This window comes from Tursiops truncatus, chromosome 3 (assembly GCF_011762595.2).
Source record: "Tursiops truncatus isolate mTurTru1 chromosome 3, mTurTru1.mat.Y, whole genome shotgun sequence".
In the NCBI taxonomy this organism is placed as follows: domain Eukaryota; kingdom Metazoa; phylum Chordata; class Mammalia; order Artiodactyla; family Delphinidae; genus Tursiops; species Tursiops truncatus.
The window spans coordinates 98,924,926-98,952,279 of NC_047036.1; the positions used below are offsets into that span (position 1 = coordinate 98,924,926).

The window sequence follows — 27,354 nt, forward strand, 5'->3', positions numbered from 1 at the left end:
GGGGCCACCCTTCATCACGGTGCACAGGCCTCTCACTATCGCGGCCTCTGTTGTTGCGGAGCACAGGCTCCAGGTGCGCAGGCTCAGTAATTGTGGCTCACGGGCCCAGTTGCTCCGCAGCATGTGGGATCCTCCCAGACCAGGGCTCGAACCCTTGTCCCCTGCACCGGCAGGCAGACTCTGAACCACTGCGCCACCAGGGAAGCCCCAACTTAGGTGATCTTGAAGTGTTCTACAATCAGGATTTAGTCTATCCTGAAATCTCTCCAAAGCTGTTAAAGGTCCCAGTGTTCTTTAGAGCAGGATATAACATATGATCCTCTCCGTCACTGTGTGTACTCAATGGTGCTGCGGTTGTACTGGCACCACAAATATTAATGGAATACATTTACTTTTCTGGACAAATGGCTATAGTCACACAAAATTAAGAGCATTTATGTAAGAAATGAATTTGAGAGGAGTTTTTTGTTGTACTACTTTTTCTAATTCTGAGAACTTTTTTTAAATTTATTTTTTATTGAGGTATAGTTGAATTACAATGTTGTGTTAGTTTCTGATGTACAGCAAAGTGATTCAGTCGTACGTATATATGTATTCTTTTTCATATTCTTTTCCATTATGCTTTATTATAAGATATTGACTATAGTTCTCTGTGCTATACTGTAGGACTTTGTTATTTAACCATTCTATGTATAATAGTTTGCATCTGCTAATCCCAAATTCCAAATCCATTCCTCCCCCACCCCCTTACCCCTTGGCAACCACAAGTCTGTTCTCTGTGTCTGTGAGTCTGTTTCTGTTTCATAAATAAGTTCCTTTGTGTTATATTTTAGATTCCACGTATAAGTGATATCGTATGGCATTTACGTTTCTCTTTCTGACTTATTTCATTTAGTATGATAATCTCTGGGTCCATCCATGTTGCTGCAAATGGCATTATTTCATTTTTTATGGCTGAGTAATAGTCCATTGTGTGGTGTGTGTGTGTGTGTGTGTGTGTGTGTGTGTGTGTGTGTATGTGTGTGTACATACCACATCTTTATTCATTCATCTGTCTATGGACATTTAGATTGTTTCCAGGTCTTGACTATAGTAAATAGTGCTGCTGTGAACATTCTGGTGCATATATCATTTCGAATGAGAGTTTTCTCCAGATATATACCCAGGAGTGGGATTGCTGGATCATATAGCAACTCTATTTTTAGTTTTTTTTAGGAATGTCCATACTGTTTTCCATAGTGACTGCATCAATTTACATTCCCACCAACAGTGTAGGAGGGTTCTCTTTTCTACACACCCTGTCCAGCATTTGTTATTTGTAGATTTTTTTAAAATTTATTTTTTTAACATCTTTATTGGAGTATAATTGCTTTACAATGGTGTGTTAGTTTCTGCTTTATAACAGAATGAATCAGCTATACATATACATATATCCCCATATCTCTTCCCGCTTGCGTCTCCCTCTGTCCCACCCTCCCTATCCCACCCCTCTAGGTGGTCACAAAGCACGGAGCTGATCTCCCTGTGCTATGTGGCTGCTTCCCACTAGCTATCGGTTTTACATTTGGTAGTGTAGACTTTTTAATGATGGCCATTCTGACCTGTGTGAGGTGGTACCTCATTGTAGGTTTGATTTTCATTTCTCTAATAATAAGTGATGTTGAGCATCTTTTTATGTGCCTACTGGTCATCTGTATATCTTCTTTGGAGAAACATCTATTTAGGTCTTCTGCCTATTTTTGGTTGGGTTGTTTGTTTTTTTGTTGTTATTGAGTTGTCTGAGCTGTTTGTATATTTTGGAAATTAAGCCCTTGTTGGTCACATCATTTACAAATATTTCTTCCCAGTCCATAGGTTGTGTTTTTGATTTGTTTATGGTTTCCTTTGCTGTGCAAAAGCTTGTAAGTTTGATTAGGTCCCATTTGTTTATTTTTGCTTTTATTTCTATTGCCTTGGGAGACTGACCTAGGAAAACATCGCTATGATTTATATCAGAGAACGTTTTGCCTATGTTCTCTTCTAGGAGTTTTATGGTGTCATGTCTTATATTTAAGTCTTTAAGCTATTTTGAGTTTATTTTTGTGTATGGTGTGAGGGTGTGTCCTAACTTCACTGATTTTCATGCAGCTGTCTAGCTTTCCCAACACCACTTGCTGAAGAGACTGTCTTTTACCCATTGTATTGATATATTCTTGCATCGTTTGTTGAAGTTTAATTGATTGTAGGTATGTGGGTTTATTTCTGAAGTCTGGTAGGGTTTTGCCTCCTGCTTTGTTCTTTTTCCTCAGGATTGCTTTGGCAATTCTGGGTCTTTTATAGTTCCCTATAAATTTTAGGATTATTTGTTCTAGTTCTGTGAAAAATGTCATGGGTAATTTGATAGGGATTAAATCTGTAGATTGCTTTCAGTAGTATGGCCATTTCAATGATATTAATCCTTCCAATCTAAGAGCATAGTGTATCTTTCCATTTCTTTGAATTAACTTCAACTTGCTTTATCAGTATTATATAGTTCTCAGCATGTAAGTCTTTCACCTCCTTGGTCAGATTTATTCCTAAGTATTTTGTTTCTTTGATGAGATTTTAAAAGGGATTGCTTTTTTACTTTCCCTTTCTGATATTTCATTGTTAGTGTAAAGAAATGCAATTGATTTCTGTATGTTAATCTTGTATCTTGCTATCTTGCTGAATTTGTTTATCAGTTCTAGTAGTTTTGTGTGGAGTCTTTAGGGTTTTCTATATATAGTATCATGTCATCTGCATATAATGACAATTTTACCTCTTCTCTTCCAATTTGGATACCTACCTTTTATTTCTTTTTCTTGTCTGATTCCTGCAACTAGGATTTCTAATACTTTGTTGAATAGAAGTGGTGAGAGTAGGCATCCTTGTCTTGTTCCAGATTTTAGCAGGAAGGCTTTCAGTATTTTACCATTGAATATTATGTTGATTGTGGGTTTGTCATAAATAGATTTTATTATATTGAGATTTGTTCCCTCTATACCCACTTTGGTAAGAGATTTTTATCATGAATGGACGTTGAATTTTATCAAATGCTTTTTCTGTATCTATTGAGATGATCTTGTGTTTTTTATCTCTTCTTTTGTTGATGTGGTGTATCATATTGATTGATTTGCATATATTGAACCATTCTTGTGAGCCTGGGATGAATCCAGCTTGGTCATGGTGTATGATCTTTTTTATGTGTTGTTGGGTTCGATTTGCTAATACTGTGTTGCAGCTAATATAATGCCCAGAATTGACTCCTCCGAGACAAAAAGCGTAACATTTTTATAAAAACGTCTTTTCTGATAGTAAGAAAATGCCCACTCTTATACACTATCCTTTTCCAGTTATTATCCTAAATTGAGCTATAATTACTTAATTACGCTGCTACTTTGTTCTTGTATTGTTGCCTGGAGAAATTGGAAAATTGTTACTACATTTTAAAATTAGTGACTGTTTAAGCTGAGACATTGTTTTTTTCCTGCCTTTGAACTTGAACTGAACCATTGGCTTTACTTACATCTTGAGTCTGTTGGCTTTTGGAATGGAGCCTACACTATTGGCTCTCCTGGTTCCCAGGCCTTCAGGCTGGCAATGGAAGTACACTATTGGCTTTCCACCATTTCCAGCTTGCTGGCTGCAGGGCTTGGGACTTCTTGGTTTCCATAATCACCTAAGCCAATTCCTTATAATCCCTCTTTATTTCTCTTTGTATGCATCCAATTTGTTATGTTTCTCTGACTTAATACAGACACTGTTTTTAAAAGATTTGGTTTACTTATGCTGACAGATATTTTTTTAAGCATGGGTGAATTCCAGGAAATGGTTCAAAATGGGTGAATGATGGCATATTCTTGTGAGTTTCGTGCTAATATGATTCACATATAACTATATATAGCTATGTGTACAGACAGAAGCATTGTGTGTTCCAAGGATGTGCTTTGAAATTTTAACAAAGAAATCCAAGCCAAAAGGTGTTGTATTTTCATCTCAAGTGTCCTTGTTTAAACTCCTGCAGCTTTCAGGAAGTCACTAGCATATATAATCTCAGTCAGCAAAGACTGCAAACTGAAAAATGCCAAAGCTCGAGAAACTGTTGTGTTGAGGTCTAGAGGATGACCTTGTCCCATCCATCCTCACCATGGATGGTGACTTGATTAGCATATTAGTTCAGTTTTGAGAAAATAAAATAGGAACAAAGAAATAATCACACTGTTTTCTTCCAGATAACTTTTAGTTGTGTGAGTTTCTTCTATTTCGAAACACCGACCTCTGTTATTTTTGGGAAACACCATTTCATGATCACTGTTCCCTGGAACACTCTCAAATCTTTTTACACAAGTCAATGAAACATTAAAGAACACACAGATGTTTGCTTTGGTTAGTAATGTTTGATATGCCTTCTGCCTCCTTTAATACTGAACTTCTCATAAGGGAGGTAAAGAAGGATGCAGATGGAGGAATGACAGGCAGAAACTGCAGAGTAAGAGGTCTCATCTGTTGAGTGATGGCCATGTAGTAAGCACCATGCCAAGAGCTTTATTACTGTTGTCTCACTTAATTTTCCAGCAATTGGAGATGGAGATGCTATTGTTATGCTAATTTGTATAGATTTGGAAAACTAGGAAGTTGCCAACTTACATAAGTTCACACTGGCAGAAAGTGGCTAAGGTGTAATTTAAACCCAGTTTTTGTGGAATTCAGAAACCAAACTCTTAATTGGTACACCAACTTGTGAATGAAGAAAAGAGATAGAATGAAGAGAAAGGGGAAAGAGAGGATAAGAAGAAAAAAAAAACTGAATAAAAAATATTTCATTGTAAAAGGTATATTTTTCATTATAAAATATTTGGTAAAATAACAGAAAATATGAAAAAGGTCAGCTGGACAGCCACAATCCAAGGATCCTCTTTTATATTTCCCCTCAGTTACTATGCTATGCATAAATTTGCTTCATTGTGTTCCTATTGTATATGTGCTTTCGTTATTTTATTCCTCACTAAACATTATACCATCAGTATTTTCTGAGTTACTATAAATCTTTGTGAACACTTTTATGTTGTATAATATTACAACATAAAATAATTATGTCTCTATTTGAAAACATTTAGTTGTTCTCTGTGATGCACACTACAAATATGAACACCAGTATCCATACCGCTTCTTCCCAGTTTTGGATTAGTCTCCTACCTCTGAATAACTATTTTATATGAAACTTCTAAAATGGTTGATTCTTGACAATTTTTATTTTAGGGATGGCATGTTAACTAGCCTCTCATATATAGTATTGCTACAAATGAAAATAAATTTTGAAAACCATTAACATCTAAACCTTTTCACTCTTACATAGTAATTTTTCTTGTGTGAAATTGTATGTCATTGATTTTTAAGATAAAGCACCTAGATGTTATTTTTCCTAGAATCTTAGAATACTGATGAGATCCTTTTCTACAACTATAATATCTGTTTTTTAAAACTTCTTCCTTAGCCTTTGCTAGTAAGTATTTTATCAATACAGATTAGGAATATTCAAATGGAGATTTACTCTTTCACAGAGTAGGCACTGTGTTCATAAGCTTTTTATTTTATGCCATTTCTTATTACCTTCAGATTACTTAGGCTTCCATTATCATATTACTCAAATGTAAATCCCAAACCTGACTTGGTTCTCAAAATCATCTATGGAGTTTTGAGTCCAGAGTAATTGCCAAAGCACACTATTTTTTTTTTTTTTTTTTTTTTTTGCCTTGCATCTCTTCACCTCTTTACATTTGAGAGAAAGGGCTACAGTTTTCCTGGGAAAAAGATTGTTCACTGAACTTCTATCCTAGCAATGAAGTTCTAGTTTTTAAAATTGTGTTTCTTGTTCTGATTGTACCATCAATCATAACTTGGCTTCCTAAATTTCCATGTATTCTGTCAAAATTAATAAATTCTATATGGAATGTTGGAAGAGGCTTATTTTTCTAGTTTTATGGCTGCGTTTTAAATAGTAGGCATCCCTTGAATTTGAATATGTTTACTGTCTATAAATTATTTGATGGTTTAATGTCCTGGCCTTCTCTAACTGCAGATAATCACATATAATGAATATTAAGTAATTGGTTGGACACAATGATTCAGTGAGGAAAAAACCTGCTCAGTAAAAGCTTTAATACAAATGTGAAGCAAAGATGTAAATATAATAATTGTAGGTATACTCTGACCTATTAAGTGCTTATATTTTCAATTAATACAACAACCTTAGGGGCTAGGTACAATTATCATCCCCAATTTATAGATGGGAAAACTGAATCATATAAGAAAAGGCAAATAATTCAGGAAAGAAATGGACTTATTTTGACTTCAGGAGTATGCTATTTAGCAGGTAAGAGTGAGATCTCCCAGTTAGCAGTTTGTAGAATATTTGTAGATGTGTTTATTGGTGGGTGACTAGGCAAAGAGCCACAGGTTTCAGATGGCCATAGGTTTAAGAAGTGGTGAGGAGGGAATTCTAAGAGTGAAACTGAGTGAACAAAATGTTTCAGAGGAGTATTTGGATGGAATCAGGGGTTTACAGTGTTGTGCATTTTCTGCCAAAAATATTCATATTTCATCAAAAATGAAAAGAAATTTAAAAAAAATAAACAATGAGAACAAAACTATGTTCTTCAAACCCTGTTGGAGAAATATAGTTCAAAACATAGATGGGGAAATATTGTGGAGGGCTTTAAAAAACAATCTGGAGTCTTTTATCAAACAGCTAAGATATTAAGTACAGTACATTCTGAATGATTTTCTTATTTCTTCCATAATGGTAATATTTGGTATGGGAATATGAAGTTCAGAATGGTTATTTCCAGACAGTCTCTCAATAAAAAAATGCCCAAAGAGTGTGAGAGATCTAAGATTGCCTTAAATCTAATTGTAAATTGACATTCCAAAAGCCAGGCATCCTGCCAAATCAATTTTCATTGTCTATTGCTGCATAACAAATCTTTCTAAAACTGGATGGCTTAAAACAGCCATCCTTATCCATGATCTCTTGCGGTTTCTATGGGTCTCAGCTGGAAGACTCACACATTGGAGGTTGGGATTATCTATAGTCTCATTCCCTCACAGAGCTGGTGCTGGGAGCCTGCTATAGTTATTGGTTGGTATGCCCACATAGGGCCTCTTCATTTAGGCCCCAGATTCCTTATGACAGGGTGGCTGGGTTCTAAGAGCAAGTGTCTCAAGTCAGAGGGTGAGACCATCTGAGGTCATTTTCCTTTTTATTACCTAGCCTCAGAAGTCATTGAGCACCTCTTCCGCTGCATGTTATTGATTGAGGCATTTACTAAGGTCCACCCAGGTTTAAGGAGGGGGAAACATAGACCTTACATTTCACTGGAGGATTGCCATCACATTTTAATAGACGTGTGCAGGAAGGGATGTGTGTTCGTCTGTGTGTGTATCACCATGCTTAGAAAATACAATCTGCCATTCCATCTGAGGGTTCTAAAAATTGCCAGGGCCTGGCACACCAGGTAGGAAGCCATGAGTCACACTTGTCTCCTGAAGATATTTTATTAAGCATTACAGGGACTGGCCAGCTGACACAAGGGGAGACTTTACTTTGTTTTTCTTTAGCCTGCACATTTTGGTGAGTGTTTGTTCTGAGAAAATGGGATTTTACTTTGTGGAACATGACTGGAATCAGGTCTAAAAATAAAATAACTGTCAAGAATGAAATAACTGTCAAGAATGGCATTACAGTTGTCTGTAAATCTTAGGAGATTTGGGCATGTTGAACTGCCAAGGCTAAAGATTAGTTGCCTGGCAGAAAGACAGCTCTGGAGGTTGGTGGATGCTTTAGAATGAAGTTATTCGTTGTTCAAATGGAAACTACCTCTTAAGTGCTGGGCACCCTGTCTGGAGGCTATCCACTAGTTACCTAATATTAGGGAGGATTCTCAGACTCATTGGCACAGCAGCTGTAATCAATTTAGGCATTTAACCCAGGCATTCCAGGGATTTGCTGGAAGTTTCAAAGGTTATCCTGACTTTGGTTATTGGTTTAACTGGATGCATTAAATATCTGTTATGGACCAAGCACTGTATGCCACGATGAAAGTACAGAAACGAAGAGTCCCCTCTGTCCTGTACTGTATCTACCGAAAGAAAAAGACATGCAAATAGGTCTTCACTACAGAATGGAGGTGCCCTGATAAAAAGTAAAAGAAAGGGAGGTCTGTGGGGCAGAGATCATTTCCATCATGATCCGGGCAGAGAGGGGGCTGAAACGTGTCCTGCTGGAATCCAAGCCCCTGGCCTTTCCACCCCACCAGATTGGCCTACTGTTGTCCTCAGTCTCTCAAAAATTTGCTCTAAAATAAAACAATGATGCAGTTACCTTTTTGCCATGGAAAATGAAAGGTTAAATTGCTGAAACAGTTTAAAAATCAATGGACTCTGCAATGCTAAATAAGAACAAGACAGATAAGTCGATTTCACTTCTGCGCTTGATGGAAATATATTTTCTTATTGATAGGGGCCTAATTTTTTACTATTTAAATTTTAAGTCAATAGAATAGCAGCACACATCACTACACAACAGAATTAAGAACACTTTGCTAATTTAGGGAAATGAAGAACAGGGTGTTTCTCTTTGGTTAAAAATAAAGTTTAATTTTTGTTTGTCTTTCCGATGATCTACATTTCATTGAGAATTTCAGCTACAGTTCAGGTTAGTGTTGCAAGCTGAGCATATGTTTCAGCCTGAGCATAGTGTTTCAGGTACTTGTTAACACATTACCTTCAGTTCTGGGATTCTTGTCATTTTGAAGTTTACTCTCCAAGAGGAAACAAAATACAAAAATATATTTCAAATTGATTTGTACAAAATTATCTTGATTCTGAAATGTAATATGTAAAACAACTATGGTATTAAGATATTTATCTTCCGCTCTCCTTTACTTTGTTCTTTTAAAAACTATTTGGACGATCTAGTCCTTCTCTCTGTGTCTAACATAGGATCCTTATGTTATTTATATTAAAACCCAGTTCTAATAATGTTATTTTCTAAAGAGAAAAGTCCTAGTAAACACCCTGGATTAGAATCTCGGCTCTGCCATTTCCTCGCTAAATTATTTAGCCTCTCTGGGATTCAGTTTCAGCCTCTGTAAAATAGGGCTAATAGTAAAACCCACTTTATAGGGTTATTATAAGAATAAATAAGCTTTGTATTTTAAAAAAGAATTAAAATTAAGCTCATTACCCTGATTTTCAAGGCCTATTACTAATTTAAAGACACTTTCTGAAATGTATCTTCTGCCTTAAAAATGTATGCTCCAATTAACCTGGAACATGCCTAATTTTCTGAATGTTGGTTATTAGCTCCAACTTTCACACCTTTGCAGATGCTACTCTCTTTAATACCTCTATCTACTTTTGCCTTATCAGAATCTATTAATATTTGATGTAACATAGCCTATTCTAAGGATAATATCCACAAATTTTCAAAATATAGGAACGTCCAGCACCATACGAACTTTATTGTCACTACACAGGCTTAGTCTGAGGCTATGGATTTACAGCGGTGATCCTTAGACTAACTGGACAAAAGGCAATGAGCGTAACTGGATCTGGTTCTGAATTTGCCTACCGAAAGGTACCTTAAATCTGATAATAGTTTTCCCTTATCCATATGATAATAATTATGTCCTCTTTCTCTACTCAGAAGCATTTCTGTGATTCATAGTTGATTGATTTCTTATCTAGGATCATCAGCTAGTTCTTTTATAAACACTTTATTGAAATATGATTGACATGTACATATTTAATGTATACAACTTGATGATTTTGGAGATATGTGTATATGTGAAACTGTCACCACAATTAATGCCATAAACATATCCATCACCTCCAAAAGTTTCCTCCTGCCCTTTTTTATTTATTATTATTTTTTGTGTGATTAGAACCCTTAATATCTACCCTTTCAGTCCATTTTTAAGAGATACCTTTACTCTCATGTTCATTTCAGCTAGTGTTTTTGTTCCATATCTAAGATACGATTTTCAGAAAACACTTGACTGTAAGAATGTTTTCCTCTCAATAGAATATAAACAAATGATAAGTCTCAATATCAAATATTCTATTACCTTAACAAGGCCTTGTTTCCCAACCTCTCCCCAGCTGTATCCTTTGAGAGCCAGCACGGGTTCTTGATTCCTCCCCTTCACATTCTTCTCTTGCCTCTAAATGCCCATGGCAGCTTGTGCCTGTGTTCCTATACTCATCTGGTCTTTTCGTGTCCTGAACTTATTCATACACTTGACTTGTCTCACTAAGAAATAGTGAGTAGCTAGAGAGGGGTTTGCCTCATCTTCCTGTTTATCACAAGTATCTTGTCAGTAGGAGTTTTTAAATAAATATTTTATTTTATACTTATTCTGTAATTATTGATAATACTTTTATGTTCATTCTATAGTGACTGATTCAGTGTTCAAGTTTTAGAAAGTTTTACTTTTTTCAGAAAACTTCAGACTTTCGAGAGGTAGCCAATACACCTAGAATTCTTAGCAGTTAAAATTGAAGCTTGAACTGTTTTGGGGCGAGTTTGAAGTCAGACACATCTGTTTTCATATCAGTATGTAGCTGCTTCTAGATCTCTGACCCACCCCAAGTTCCAGTTTATGCAATTGTAAAATGGGGAAGAATGTAATTGTAAAATGGAAAAATTGTGAAATGGTTTGGTGAAGGCAGAACAAGACCTTACCTATAAATTCAAGTTACTGGCTCATAATGAACATTCAATAAAGATTAAGTAGGGACTTCCCTGGCGGTCCAGTGGTTAAGACTTCACGTTCCAATGCAGGGGGTGAGGGTTTGATCCCTGGTCGGGGAGCTAAGATCCTCCGTGCCTCGAGGCCAAAAAACCAAAACATAAAACAGAAGCAATATTGTAACAAATTCAATAAAGACTTTAAAAATGGTCCACATCAAAAACAAATCTAAAAAAAAAATTAGGTATTATTACTATGAATAAAAATGAGTATATATATGTATGTTCATAATTATTCATCACAGTTCTGGTATATAGTAGTGCACCATGAAGAAAGCTTCTCTGATCCCCATCTGTTGTATATATTTTGTATTCTTTAGATTTAATCTAATAGTATTCCAAACTATTCTAATACCAATCTAATAATAATATTGTATGTTTCCTTTTTATGGTAAGTCCTTGATTAGCAGAAAATATATATGTGTATCCATATATTTCTCTTCCCTCACCTGTGACATTCATTGTATTAAAGACTGTATAAATATTTTTATAAACGGATATAACCCTAGATCTGTTTTTAACAAATGGATAATATATCTCTGTTTCACAGTGTTTTCAGAACTCTCTATGCATTGTAAATTATCTACACATTATAAAGTGAAGTATAAATTGATTTTTATTTAGTTAATTTAACAAATGCAGTAATTGGTTTGGGGGGGTTGGGGGTAAAATCAAATCGTTTATTTGTTCATTTTTTTGTTTGTTTTCTGAATTATGTGTATTTATTTAATTTAATAATTTATTTAATTACTTCCTTTTGTACCATAATCACGTGCATAGTCTAAGTGTCTTGGGTATATAACTAATGTTGGTTGCTTCCAACTTTCATGATTATAGAAATTGCTATATAATATTAGAGTAAGAGTAATTTTAAAATAGTAAACTCTTAGAGATTAATAATGTTGCAAATAAAATTGCATAAAAAGTTTAAATTAATTATCTGGATTCTTTAAAAGAACAAAATAAAGTAAAAGTTTTAGAATGGTGTCTTCTTCAAGAGACATGTTAAAACATCCTTGCAAGAGTAGCTTATGTTTTCATTTGATGGGTTTAAGAGAAAAATCCTAGGATTGCTGTCATAGTCTTATTTCTTTTGCAGTACAACAGCTTGAATCTTTATATGGTGTTCTGGATGTCTATCACTTTCATCATCAAAATGTCTGAGAAGATAAGCTGGCATACCCATAACCATAAAACTATGTTATAGTTTTAGCATACATAATGATGAATATGTCATACTACTCTTCTATAAATTTTGCTAACAAACTCACCTCGGTTGACATCTATATGCTGCTTCCAAAACACTCTCTTTCAAACATAAATTTCAGATCAAAATACTCTACTTATTAACGTGAAGAATATGCTTGTATGCCTGGGGAATGAAATGCAGAATAACTCTTGGAGCACAGTGGTTGCTTAGTAAATGTTCTTGACTAAATTGATGGTTGATACGACCAAATTGTAAAATGCTATATTCAGGACCAGCCAGTTTGTTTTTGTTTTGTTTTGTTTTGACATATATTGCATCAACCAATATATTATATTTATATGAAGTGTTGAAGTGTTTGAATCATAGTAAATAATAATTTTTTTATCTCGTGACTTTAGGAAGACAGGCTTTTGGTAAATGATGGAACCATAATCTTTTGCAGGGGTTTATTTCAAAAGTAATTTGATATACTACTGGTCTGCACATTATGTATACTTTTTTTTTTCTTTGCTGCCCACTCTCTCAGTAATTCACTCTTAGGAGGACCATAATTTATTGTTTAAATGAGACAATATATCTCTACATCTTAGTTAATATTTAACTTTGGATTTTCATGATAATGGTTATTATTTTATAGGGCATGTGGATATATTTTGTTATGTTATTAATATTTTATTACTATGTTTCCCACGTAATATTCCACAATCTCAATGAAAAATGCTAACTTCTAAAGATATATTACTCTGTTTTCTGGAATAACATGAGATAATTAAAGGTAACCTCTTGAACAGTTACGAAAACCTAAGATATCTACTTTATGATTTCCTTTTAAAATCACTAACTTGAGAAATCATTTTATTCTCAAAGAGTCTTAATGTGAATATGAGATTTCCCTTTAAGAAACTTATTCTTTCACCAATTAGTGTTTATCTTTCATATAAATACTTTAAAGAGTTCTAGGTATCTAATATTGCTTTATCTTGACAGCAGTCCTAATTCAAAGAATTTAGCTTTGCAACTTAACTCTTAATGTTTCCATCATTAAAAAAGTATTTCCTGTCAAACTGTAGTATTTTTAAGCACTTTTTTTAAGTGGAAATACTCACAGTAAGGTCAAAGATTGGCAGCTATTGTGAAAATTTAAGAGGTTCTCGTCAATGTTAAGGATGGCTTTGTTCTCAAGTGTCAGCAGTTACTTGGCTTTGCTGAACTGGCCATTGAAATATAGAAAAGTCTCGTGACTTGTACTTTTATCTGTCTATCTGTCTATTTACCTGTCACATAATAGACATAACAGATATCTCACTTTTTGATCTCTTGTCTTTGTTTTTAATCCATTGGCCACTGTGACTGTTTAAAGCTATAGTCTTGATCTATGCTCATGAGATGTGAGCAGGAACCTGCTGGAGCTTTTAGGAAAGTTTCTTCTCTCTTCCTACATATGGTACTTGAACTTTATCTGGACAGTGTAGTACAAGAGTGTGAGCTCTGTATACCTGCCTGAGGGTGAAGTAAAAGCACTTGAAGTGAAGATGCATGATTTTCATTAAACTAGAGCCTGATTATGCTGAAAAGCCTAGATATTTAGCCAAATTTGATTTAAAATTTTATAAAAGTTTTATAAATAAAATATCACAAATACCATTTATATCCCCTGGATAAACCTTCTTAATCCCACTTTCCTTTTTCTTGTTCTCTGTACCTAGATATAAATGAAATCCTGAATTTGGCATTTATTATTATAATGTAAATATTTTCTGTATTTTCTCCATATGTATAAATTTATACATAATATGCATAATTTTTTGAATTCTGTCTGATTTGCATCCTATGCACTTATTGTGCAAATAATTTTTCATATAGTGTTCGTTTCTTGAAACTTCTGGTTATAGTTTATATATTTTACTGCTGGAAATTATTCCATTATAGAATATAAAGGGCATTCCATTATAAAGATATATCACAGTTTATTTATATACTCACCCATTGATTGGTAGTTATAGTTTTTCAAGTTTTGTTATTAAGGATATGAAAATGTATTTAATTAATATTTTAATCACTATTTCCTCAATTACAAATATTCATTTGCCATTTGGGTTTTCTCATTTATTAAAATTTCTGTTTACATAATTTACATTTTTCTACTGGATTATTCATCTTTTTGGTATTGATTTATAGAAGATTTTTTTTACTATATTTGAGTACTAGTACTTTATAAGATACATGTTTTGAAAATATCTATTTCTATTCTTTTGGTTGTTTTGAACATTGTTTATAGTATCTCTTGTAATTTTTAGTCAAATTTATCACCATTTTACTTTACACTTTGTGCTTTTCGAGTCTTGGGTAAGAAATCCATTTATATTTCAAGGTCATAATTTTACTATTTTTTTCTAAAGTTGCTGAAGTTTTGCCTTTCATGTTTGAGAAATCAACATAGATAAATAGGTAGATAGATTAGATATAGATATAGATAGATATAGTAAGGCCCAAAGCAATGTATATCTTATCAAATTATTCCCCTCTTCTCTCTAAGTGAAATCTGAATTACTCAAAATTTTAAAAAAATGTTTTATTTGGAATTAGATACGGGTAACAGATGTGTATATACTACATTACTCATATGATTAAAAGAGTAGTACAAATATTCATTTTTATTATCTGAAAATCTTTACTCCATTTTCTTTCCTGTTTCCCTGGGCTATTTCTAGAATAATTGTTTAAACTAGAGGAAGCTTCCACAGTTTCAATTCTGTTACTGTGTTCTCAGTTACATTTTTGCACTGTACTTAGCTTTCCAAATCTCAGGCCCCACGAAGAGCTAGTCACTTTGGTATGGAGGCCTGTCCTCTCCTTTGCCCAAATTCCATAAATAAGGATGTTTAGCCTCAGATAATACTTCTACAGTCTAATCCCAGATGTGCATGGCATGTATCACAAGCCCATTTTAGAACCTTGAACGGCTATGCTGCAAAGATAGGTGGAAAAGCAGTTCCTCCCCATTTAATGTATAGATTTGTAGGGGAGTAGGTTTCCTCCATTGCTGTTCATCTGTTTGCTAGTGCCAGTTGGATAAACTCCCTTGCGCTACAAAGGTAACTGGTTCGAAATTCAACTGCCTTGAAATATTCTGTTTCAAAGCTGTACTCTCCCTTTATTTAAACCCTGAATGTTTGATGTGGCAACATGAGTTTTTAGTTTTGTGGTGATGTTAACTACAGTTTATACATACCTTAAAGTGAACAAAAAAGTTTCAATACATGCATATTATTTGATTTGATTCTTTTAAAAAATATGCTATTTTGTGTTCTAAAATGCTTATAGTAAATGCAATTCTTCTATTGCATTATTCAGTGAAATATGCATGTACCATTACTTCCACACAATCTTAAATTCTTTTTAGTATGAGTATGAATGCATGTATTTTTTTAATTGAACACTGAGGTGGCATGATCATAGTTTGAACCTGAAAGCTCACATTTTCATTTTATCGAAGTAATAGATTAGTTAAAAGATCCCTCTGTACTGTTTTCTGAAACTAAATTCTTATTGAAGAAAGATATATAAGCATTGTGTATACTTTGTGAAGATTATGGGAAAAGCATCCAGTTAGCATGTCAGCAGAGATTGAAGGGCATATAATGCTGTTATTTACCCATGAATTTACTCATGGGGCATGGATATAATACATCTTGCCCATGCCTAAATACAGCGAAGGAAATTAGTAATTAAGCATGAATTTTAAAACAAGGAACATATTCTGTTGTTTAATTGCTGGTTTTCTGAATAATCATAAAATGCACAATTAAAGTTAGTATTGGTATTTTCTAAATGAGAAATATTAGATCATATGGTTGGATTTTATCATTGTCTTTTTGGTAGCACTTAAGCTGAAATTGGTTTAAACTTGAAAGTTTATAAATTTATTTTTTTCTATTTTCTTCTTTCCCTTAAATCTTAGAATATCAATCTTAAATTGTCTTACGAAAATTCATGCTTTTTTTTTCAATTATTCTGTAAGCATACTACTAAACTTCATGATTTAAATCCCCAAAAGATATTTCCAAATTATTTACGTGAAAGCTATTTAGACCATGCATTTTACCTTCCATTTAGGACAAAATAAACAAACATAATCCAAAATTTGAATATTTTATTCAATTCATATGATTGCTTTATATGTATGATCTATTATTTGATTAAATTCAGCTTTTAAAATATATTTATATTGTAGGCTTTTCTGTGCAATTCCATTAAGTTCTTTGTGCAATTCCAACAGCATAGTGATATGCTGTACTTGATAAATAGTTTTTCTTTTAGGCAGTAATACGTCATTTAGGTGATGGCTATTAAAAATGAGACTGAACCCTGCATTTTAAGTCTTTATATCCAGACACATGATTCATTTGAGAAATCTGGACTGAGAGTCAATAACCCTCTGCCACTTAGCCTCAGAGGTGAGATTTAATTAAGTTTGTTCAGCAAATAAACAAATCTCCTTTAATTCTTAGATTCTGGTGGTAGGAAGATGAGTAAGAGTTTATCACTTCCCAGGAGGAACTTTTAGTGCATCCAATTGCATACTGATTAGAATTTGAATGGAGCTTTCCTTAGCAAAGTACTCTCACACAGGGATTGAACTGATGGATATTTGTAGATAGTGGATTATGGGTGTATGTTTGATTCCTAGTTAAATGTGATGGTTTCATACAGAGATATCTTTTTCTTCTATAACCAGACTGTGACCCTCTACATGTGACACGTTATACAAATGTATGATGTTGATCATAAGGGAGACAAGACAATGTGACAAGCTCAGTGTAAAACCCATACTGATTCGTGAAAAACTTATTCAACATACAGTTCTTATACTGTGGGCATTTTTGCATCTTGCTGGAAGGATAAGCAAATACTCCAGGCAGAGTTATCAAAACAGATTGTGGATATTGATTAATTCTGTGAAGGCCAAAAATGTAAATGCACATTTGTCAAAAATTCAGGTTTCGTACTCTTTGCTCTAACAAATTCAGATCATCTTCTGTTATTTCCCAATAGCTGGATCCAAGTATAAAGTTTAGACATTTTCCTTCTAGAATGGGTAATGATACTCTGGATAGTTGAAATACAACTTGATGATTTACTCCAATATTTACCAGATAATTTTCAAACCTTTTCCATTTTGCTCTTAGCCTAGTCTGAGACTGTGTCTGAAATACATGAGGGGAATGAAGGAAGGACTTGTTCAGTTTGTATTTGGCAGAAGAGCTTTGTTGATGAATAAGGCCACAAGTTATGGCTGGAATGGTTTGGTAATAGATTTTTCCAGTGTGCAAAGCCAGACAGTCTCTGCCAAACAGCAAAACAGAATCTATACTGTCAAAATGGAAAAAGTGGTAGCAATTATGAAGCTGAGGAATTCTGGCAGCACACTTAGAATTTGGCACTTGTACTTCGCTGTGAGGAAGAGCGTATGGGCACCAACCATTGCAGCTTGGTCTGCTGCTGTACTGCCTGGAGAATATTTGACCCAGATTAATGACAAAGCTTAGGTGCTTGGTTCAGAATTCTTCTTCTTTTTTTAAAAAATTTGTATTGGGGTAAAGTTGATTTGCAATGATGTATTAGTTTCAGGTGTACAGCAAAGTGAATCAATTATACATATACATATATCCACTCTAACTGTAAGGTTATATGAATTTCTGACTACAAGGGGATGGATGCCCCGAACCTCCCAGTTGTTCCGGGATCAACTGTACCTTTTTTTACCTCCCTTTCAGGGATGAGAAAAAAGAGAAAGTAGGGGAGTTAAGTACCTTGCCTGGGACCACCATACTTCTACCACCATTCTCCAGTGTCCTGGTGTGAAGAATGAAACAGTAGTGTTTAACGGAAAAATCTCTATTCCTTTCTGTAGATCCTTAAGGCTCTTTTTTTTTAGTGTTTCTTTGGGATAAATATTTCGGGATGAGGAGGTCAGAACAGAGATGCATAATTTCCATCAGAAGTGTTAATATAGAGAGGCTAATTTTTATCACTTCTTTGCTTTTCCTCTGCAGCATTATAACTTTATGAATCTGATTTTTGACAACATCATTAGGAGTATTCATGTAGATTTAACGTGAAATGTGGTTGGAACATTTGATTGTTCTCCTTATTTTTGACTGTTAACTTTGTTAAATGTTTGAACTGTAAAATTTTTCAATATTAAGTAACAAAAAGTGCTTGCATAATACTATTCATTAGGTTTTTTAAATTAGTGTTTTGCTTCCAAACTTTATAATTCATTATTAACCAAAATGTTTCCTATAATCCGTGTGTATGTAATAAAAATGTGGGTAGGGATTCTGGGTGGTTTTTTTTCCCCCAGCAACTAGAAGTACTCCTGGCATATAATTGGTGCTCAGTGAGTATTTCATAAATTGGCATTCATTATGAATGGATGAATGATGACGTTAAACGCCTTGAGCTTATTCATATGTATAATTTTGCTTTTTCTCTACTACATTATCAAGGTTCTTACTGATGAAGTAAATCAGTAGTAGCACAGGAAGCAGGAGGAAGCTGAGAAATGTGTGCCCTCATCTCAGCATTCCTAGTACTGACCAAGCATAGGGCTCTATAAGTAGTGAGAGAATGAGTGAATGATTGTACAAACTGAATGACTGAAACTCCTGTCCTTTTAATTATGCCTAGTTTGAATATGTCTCAAGTACAGCAACTGCAGTGTTTGGGGAACATATTACCAAAGGCTTAAGGCAGGAATGAGGGACTGCACACTTGGAGACTGAGTGTGACTCTCATGGACATGGGCTCAGTACTTAGACGTCACAGGCCCGGGGCTCTGTACTCACTGTTCTCTACTTAGAGTCCTGACAGTGTCACTGCCAAGAGATCACTTTGCCTCTGCTGAAACCAACTCTGTGACTCAGATTTAGTGTAGTCTTTCGTTCCCATTACCTACTGTAGTTTCTCTGAGGTTGGTTCAGCCCACTGACACCTCATACAATAAGCCTATGTTTCCTGAGACAAGGCATCCCTTCACATATTTGAGGATAGCTCTCATTTCCAGAGGCTACTGTATACCACCACACTACTGGGGGGTATTTGTATCAGTTTTTGTGACATGGTTGACTGCCCCTTCTCTTCCTGATTACTGTTCCCAGAGGTGGTCCTTATTTGTCTATGTTAATGATACACTGGGTAGCAATACTAAAGCAGTATTTATTAATGAATAAGTGTTAATCTCAGGAAAGTTCCCACTGACTTGCTCTAGTATTCTGTACGCAGGAAGAATAGATGCTCAGGGACAGTTCTTGAAGACTTGATTGATTGACTTATCTATCCTGCAATTCTTATGTTTTCATTCACGTTATGTAGTCCTTCACGTGCATTTCCTCCATATACATGCTTTACATGTTAACTCCTCCTCTCTTCCATTCATGCGTCCATCTCCATCAGTACAGCCTATTCCTTCATACTGACTAATGCCCCACCCCCCTCTTCATCATATCCTGCACCTGTTCAGTTCAGTGTGTTTTAGAAAGTCTAAAGTAAATATACTATTTTTAAAAGTTCTCTAATTTTTTTAACAGAAGCTCCATAACCTACTCCCACCTCCCCACATGATGAAACAGGGAAACAGTGCTGCAGGCAGACAGTGACAACAGGACACCAGGAAATGCCCGAGAAGGTCAGCTCTACTTTGACATGATGTTTACAGGCATTTAGACAACACGTAATTGCATTTCTAAGACACATGCAAGTCCATTATATAATTTGTTATTTGGAATATACACAGAAGTTACAATTGATAATTATATCTCTTTGAATATTAAAATTTTTAAATAATGACCATAAATAAGATGATTAACAATCACATACTAGTTATCACCATATAAATTGTCATATTTCAGTCTGTGTTGTACGTTTAAATTCCATAAACGGAAATACGTATAATAATATGAAATTCAGCAATGTTTTCTTTGTTTGTAAGGCTTTAAAAATATTCTAAGGAACATTTATGGTGTTTTTAAATTGCAAAATTTAACTTCCAAGGTGTCAGAATTAACGAGTTTGTGTTAAAATATCCATGTTTTCTATGAACAAAACTAGTTGACATTTTGATAATTTATATTTATTAACTATAGGGAAGTAATGTTTCACCACTAAAAAAACAACAAAATTATATAAATGATATGATTATTAAGAATCAAATATTGAGTTAATGCTCATTTTTTTCTGAAAAGTTGATTTGTGGTACATAAAACTCATTCATAATTTAGGGATAGTCTTGCCTACACCATATGTGACCATAAGAAGGACCATTACTTTTAACAGATGTGTATTCCTAAAGTAAAAACATGTAAAATCAAGGCATTCTTTTGTTGCAGTTGTCTGTTTTCCCACCATAAAGGCTTCCAATAAAGGTTTCATTGGTCTCAGTGTTTTTCTATGTATGAAAGAGTATGGGTTTATTGCTCATTAGCCCCCTGATGCTTCTGAAGCAATAATTTAATTTCATTGATTCTATCTATATAGGACTCTATCATTTGTGTTAATATGAAACTAAATTTTTCCACATCTAGATAAATCTGAGAGATGCTGTGATCAGTCAACCATTTAATTCGAAGAGTGAATTTATTCTGTCTAAAACCAAAAATAAAAGATATCTGGACACTCAAATATTGGGGATATTATTGACATGTTTACAATCACTGTTTTTCTTTAGACAGTTGTATACTTTTCTCATTCATTTGGGAATACTCTATTTGAAGTGAATTCCTCTGAGTAGTATTGATTTTGTACTTGAGAGCTTATTAAATAAACTTGCTATATTAGTGTACAGTGAATTCAATAATGTACTTAGTAAACTATTTTCATTTGTGGAATTGTAGCAATCATACTGTTTTTAACAGTTAGGAGCTGTGCCGTGAATTAAGTCTTTATCTTTACATGCCCTAATTGGAAAATAAGAGGAAATGTTATTTGGAATTAAGCTACACTTGTCTTCTTAATCAAATTCTACTTTAGACGTAAGTAAATTAGAAAGTATAGAGCATGATGTAAATGTAAAAATATACTGAAAGGAAAGTAAGGATAAGTTGTTGACTAAATCAGGATAAAGAGATTAAAAAAATCTGTTTATGTCTATATTGATAGGCCTGAGCCATGGAGAAATACTTATAATTTCTTTTTCACTTTCCTTTCCTTCTTTATAAGTAATATGAATTCACCATTTAGCTATATGACTTATCTAAGATCAGATTATGTGGTGAAAATAATGTAAGACCAGAAATGAAGATTTCTCAAATTCAAATTCTATCTCTAATATTAATTTGCTTGTTAATATTTTGCAAGTCATTTATTTAATCTGAGTACCCAAGACCTTCAGCTGACTACATGGACCATAGAATTAAGGATTTAGTTTCATGTATTCTGTTGACATGAGTTTTGCAGAAAAAACAGAGCACTGTAGGCTCAGCATTTTTTCATTGAAATAAAATCTCGATTACCTACATCCAAACAATATCTGTCTCTTTCCAGTGAAGCATTTGCAGCCTTTATACTTCTGGTGCACTTGTCAGACTGTGATAGAACCTCTCAAGCTCATAATGTTTCTAGAAAAAATATTCAGTTCTAATATTTAATTTCTTCAGCAGAGTTTAGTTAATTAAAAATGGTAAATTCACTGTTGACAAACACTGTTGACAACAAATTCACTGTTGACAAACACTGTTGACAACAAAGTTGACAGTTGACTAGTAAAAATAGTAGTATAAGATTTGCAGTGTCTTTCCATAATAATTGCAGGTGCTTCAGATTTTAAAATATAAGAACTTTTGCTACGTTGAGCAAAAGAGAAAATCCAACATTTAATGTTGCTGTTGAGTTTAACCACACTCGTAGTTCCTGAGAATTAAAAATATATATATATATATCATAGGTCAATTGAATAGCAGTTGTCACTCAAAATAACTTGTTATTATGTTAGCATACTAATGAAAATTACATATCCAAATAAAAGGGAGGTAGGAAAATTTGGGGGACCGGTGAATCTCAGCAATAGGAAAATTTCTCCTAAGGGTCTAATTTAAAATATAATAAAGCGGTCTTTTTATATCTTTATCATTTTTGTCAAACTAAAAAAAGAAAAATTTGAACTAATCTAGTAGATTATTTAATTAATTCATTCATTCAGCACTTAATTGCTCATGCATTTTGTACCGGGCACCATGCTAGAAATAAGAGATGTGAAGATTAGTAAGACACAGTTCTGCCCTTGATATGTTCAGAATGTAGCAGAAAAGTTAAAAAAATAAACAAGATAAGACAAGTGAGTTGGAGGTAAATCAGAGAGAGCATACAAAGTAATGAATTGAGTTTATGAAATAAGGATGAATAGTGACAGTAGAAAGAAGCTAAACTTAATGTGACTCAAAAACTGAAATAAGTATTAATAGTCATTGGAATTTCTGTAGAAGGAATGAACAGTGAATTGGCAAGCCATGGCAAAGTCTACTGATTTAGTTGGTGAAATGAAAAGAATAGGAGAAATACCTATGAGAACTTTTGCAAGATTGTGCAAATCCAGAAGAAAACACGGAATGAAATTTATCTTAAATTTATTTGTCCCCAAAATGACCTTGAATATGATAACCGCGAAGAATTATGGAGCACAGTGACAGCAAGGCCAGCGGGCGCAATGGTGAAATAGGAAGGTCAGGTTCATGGTTCTGTTGCAGTTCTCCCCCAGATAAGTGCAGTGATTGATAACCTGAGGGGAAGTGTGCTTGTGAGATGGGGTTCCTTAATTTCGTTGTTAAATCAAAACACTGTGGAAATTATTCTAGGGCAGTATTGTTTACATCCAACCTTAACCGGCAAACAAGTAGTCCTATGATGTAGGTCAGCGAACTTGGTACAATAGCAGTGCTGTAGGTGAAAACTGCCAGAGAGCACTTTTTGGTTATGGTTGTTAGAATGTTATCTGTGAAGGTTCTGTTCATGCAACAGGTGAATTTACATTTCCCCTCTACCTCATTGACTACCTCTCCTTAGTGTTTTTTTGCTGCATGCTTCTTGCTTCCTCAGCATCTAAAAGTAGCCCAGATATTTAGTCTGAGTACTTGTGCATACACCCATGCTCACTTGCTCTCTCTCTCTGTCTCCCTCCCACCCTCCCTTCCTTGTCCTCTCCCTCCCCACCCCCGACTCCCATGCTGATTTCATCTAGTCCCATAGCTTTAAACACCAAGTATATGTGAGTGACTCCCAAGTTTTTATCTCCTGCCCTAAACTTTTCCCTGAACCCACTCATCATCTTCATTGGATGTTTAATTGCCATTTCAGATATCAAAAGCAAAACTTAAGAATCAATACTCAGACCCAGAAATTTCTTGTTTAGTTTCTTCTATGTCATAACTTCCTCCATCATCTAACCAGTTGCCTGCGCCAAAACTCTTGGCATCATTTTTGTTTCCTCCCTTTCATTCACCCCTCACGTCCAGTCTTTCAGAAAGTTTTGTCAAAGATGCCTCCAAAATACATTTTAAATCCTTCTTTTCACCATCTCCACTGTGCCCATCTAAGCTACCCTCATCTTTTACTCTTTTAATTAATTTTTATTGGAGTAGAGTTGATTTACAGTGTTGTGTTAGTTTCTGCTGTACAGCGCAGTGAATCACTTATACATATACATATATCTGCTCTTTTTTTGGATTCTGTTCCCATATAGGCCATTACAGAGTATTGAGTAGAGTTCCCCACTTGTAGATCCTTATTAGTTATCTATTTTCTATATAGTAGTGTGTATATATCAATCCCAATCTCCTAATTTACCCCTCCTCCCCTCCCCCTTGGTAACCATAACTTTGTTTTCTACATCCGTGATTCTATTTCTGTTTTGTAAATAAGTTCATTTGTACCATTTTTTTAGATTCCACATATAAGCGATATCATATGGTATTTGTCTTTGTCTGACTTAACTTCACTCAGTATGACAATCTCTAGGTCCATCCATGTTGCTGCAAATGATATTATTATTTTTTTATGGCTGAGTAACATTCCATTGTGTATATCTACATCTTGTTTATCCATTCATCCATCGATGGATATTTAGGTTAATTAGACTGCCTTTACACAAATTTCTGACCAGATTCTGCTTCTTCCCTTGCCCTCCTATAATCCATTTTCCTCAGAGCAGCAAAAGTCAGATTTTTGAAATGTGAAAGGTTCAGTGTCATCTCACATGGAAAACTTTAGCAGCTCCTCATTGCTACTAGAGCTCCTTCAGTCTCTTTACCTCGTGATCCATGCACTGTAATCTCTTCTAACCCCAGCACTCATCTCCTACTGGTCTCCAGTGCCCCTGCCTGGCACTCTCCCACGCAAGCTATTCTTTGGGTTCCTTGGGCTTCCCAAACACATTTCTTCTTCTGAGCCTTTGCAATTAGCATGTACGTAGCTGGCTCTTTCTCTTCTTTTTGGTGTCAGTTCCTGTGTTACCTTTTTCAGAAGTACTTTTGCTGACCACCCAGCCTGGGCTCTGGCTGTCCCTGTGTGTGCCTCTAAGTCCTTCTCATGCACTTACGCTCCTGACATACCACTGTCTTTCATAGTGCTGTCTGTTGTTTTCTTCACAGCACTCACCACTCTGTGATATCTTGCTTTCTTATTTGTTTACTGTTCCTGCCTGTCAAATGTAACTTCCTTAAGGGCAGTGGCCTCATCTGCCCTTTTCATTACTCAACATCTAGAAAAGTCATGGCACGATAAGTATTGATATGTAGTGAAAGAAAAAAAAATATCTCTGCAGATCCATTCATTCTTCTTTTTACATCCTCAGATGCTTTAAAGAGGTTACCAATAAATAAAGAAACTACAGTGAGCTGAAGAAATGTCTTACTCACTACTTTGATACTGTCTTCTGAGAACAAAGCGTGAAAAATGTGCATTTCTTAGAAGGTGGCATTCCATATTTTAGCAACTTTTTGCAGTCTTTAAATCTAGTGCTTTTTTCATGATTTCCTTTTTGCCATTTAAAAGGCCATATGTTAAAATAGAATTTGATTTATAGAAGCTTAATGTTAGCACTTCGAAAAGTATGCAATAGGGAGAAAACAAACAAACAAAAAAAAACCACGTACTGTTCACTCACAAGCACAACACATTTTATATCTTGGAATTAGTATTAATGTATGAATGGTCCTTCCAAAGAAAAAAGAAAGGTAATATAAACTAGAGCTTTGACTGCAGAGACATTTTATTATTTTCAACTATTTACAGAATATATCACTATTTGAAAATATGCTGTCACTGCAGTTGTTTTAGGACAGGGAAGAAGGAAAAAAGTTCTAAAAATTAGACTCCTTACTAAAGAGAAGAAGAGAGATACAAACGTGGAAAGGTTTTATAATAACAAAAGTATCAAGAGTCAACATAAACACATTGTGATGAATAAACCATACCTGCTGTTTCCTAGATTTTCCTTGGTAGTCTTATGTAATGTTTATTTCCTAGTTTATTCCTAGTAATAGGGATTCTACACGTGTAAGTGAAATGATTGCCTGGGACACAGTGGAAGGCAGTTAAGTGTAATTGTTGAAATATGAATTCTGAGTTTGGAATGCCTGAATTTGAAGCCCAGCTTCATCTCTTAATAAGTGTGTGCTCTGGCATGTTACTAAGTTCTTCTTTTGTAAAATGAGAATTAATGAATGAATACTCGCCTTTTGGAATTGTTTTGAGCATTAGGTGAGATGAAACATGTAGAACACAATGTCTGCAGTGTGATAAGCCCGTAATAATGTTAATGAATGTTACTCTATTTTTTATCATCTTTACACTTACTCATGCTATCATATATTATTGTCATCTTTCTCATAACTCAGACCTCAAAGACTGTATTGGAATAAGTTTTCATCAGAAGAATAAGAAATAATTACATTAATAGGTTATGAATTGCTTAGATGTCTAGAGCACTTTTTAGTGCTATTTTCCAATATAGGTAAAATGGTGTTATATAGGGGAAAAGTAGACTCCATTATTTTAATAGTTTGAGTGCTGCATTAAACAAATTTAGTCAGGTTTATATACATCAGAACTTTTCAAAGCCTTTAAAATATTAATGTAGAGCTGCATTTCACTTCTATGAAGCTTTTATCCTTTATAAGTACGTACCTAATGTTTGAATAATTAAAAAGTTGAAGATATTGATATGGACTATGATCTTCTACGAACAATATAAATTACACAAAATTTTTTAAAAATTGAGAATGTTTTCCACAGAGGGTCTATTACTCTATCAATTCACAGATAGAGTGATTGATTACAGAGTACGTTCATATGGTTAGCTTAGGGATCCTTTCAGGCATTTAAAGAACCTCATGTATGAACTTGAAAAACTTGACTTTTTAGTGTTTTACATTTACATAAAATGGGCAAGGGAGTTTAAAATGAAACCGAAAGTGAGTTTTAATTTATACCTTCCTTGTTTTACACATCTTTGAAAGAAGCATTTCCCTGTGACTTAAAGTAAGTCAAATAATATGATTAAAGGAAATGGGTCTGTGTGCAGAACAAAACTGATTGTGCTTCTGGTTGTCTTTTCTGGGAACCTGTCCACTTTAGTCAGATGTTCTGTCTTCTACTAAGAGAGGTAACAAAGCATAGTGGCATGAACTAAACGCTGGAGCTAGGTTGCCTGGTTTGAAGCTCAGCTTTGTACTTTCTAGCTGTGTGACCTTGGTCGAACTACTCAACCTCTCTGTGCCTTGTTATCTCAACTGAAATTGAGGATAATTAATAGATTATTTCATAGGGTTGTTATGAAGATTAAATTCATTACTATTTTTAAATAGTTCAGAACTCTTCCTGGCCCATAATATGCACTATATATTGTTAAATAATTAAATTAAGCTATAGAAGCCATTTAATTGCTTTTCTATTTATTTTTTATTCCCTTTCTTCTCATGTGTCTATCATGTGTCACATTCAAGAGGATGTGATAGCATGAAGAATGGTTTTTCTATGGTAAAAATCTAATTCTGCCACTTTGAATCCAGTGATGTTCTCTATCTAGAAGCAAGAGGTTATTAGAGACTATTCCCCAGTCAATGACTATGTGGTTATGGCCAGACAGAAAAAGAGGTATTTTGCTACCCTCCATATAAAAACTCATGGTGTTTGATAATTAAACTATATTAAGCAAGAATAAGACTTGTACCTCTTAGTTGGAAAATAGATTCAGAAATCTTCTAAATATTTTATGTTAATAGCATTACTAATCTGTTAAAAAATTATTTAATGATGATTTGGTGCACAGTTAACATCTAGT

The 27,354-nt window shown here is 34.3% G+C and overlaps 1 protein-coding gene across 3 annotated transcripts in view; it reads left to right on the forward strand.

The window, feature by feature from the left end:
* Window positions 1-27,354, forward strand: part of PRR16 (proline rich 16) — a 269,867-nt gene that overhangs the window by 99,044 nt on the left and 143,469 nt on the right. The window contains exon 2 of one of the 3 annotated variants that reach the window (XM_004320891.3): window positions 19,613-19,710. The exons of the other annotated variants lie outside the window; for them this stretch is intronic. Within the exon in view, the coding sequence (XP_004320939.2) occupies window positions 19,699-19,710 (12 nt within the window). The 5' untranslated portion in view covers window positions 19,613-19,698. The remainder of the gene's footprint in view (window positions 1-19,612; window positions 19,711-27,354) is intronic. 3 annotated transcript variants of the gene reach the window in all.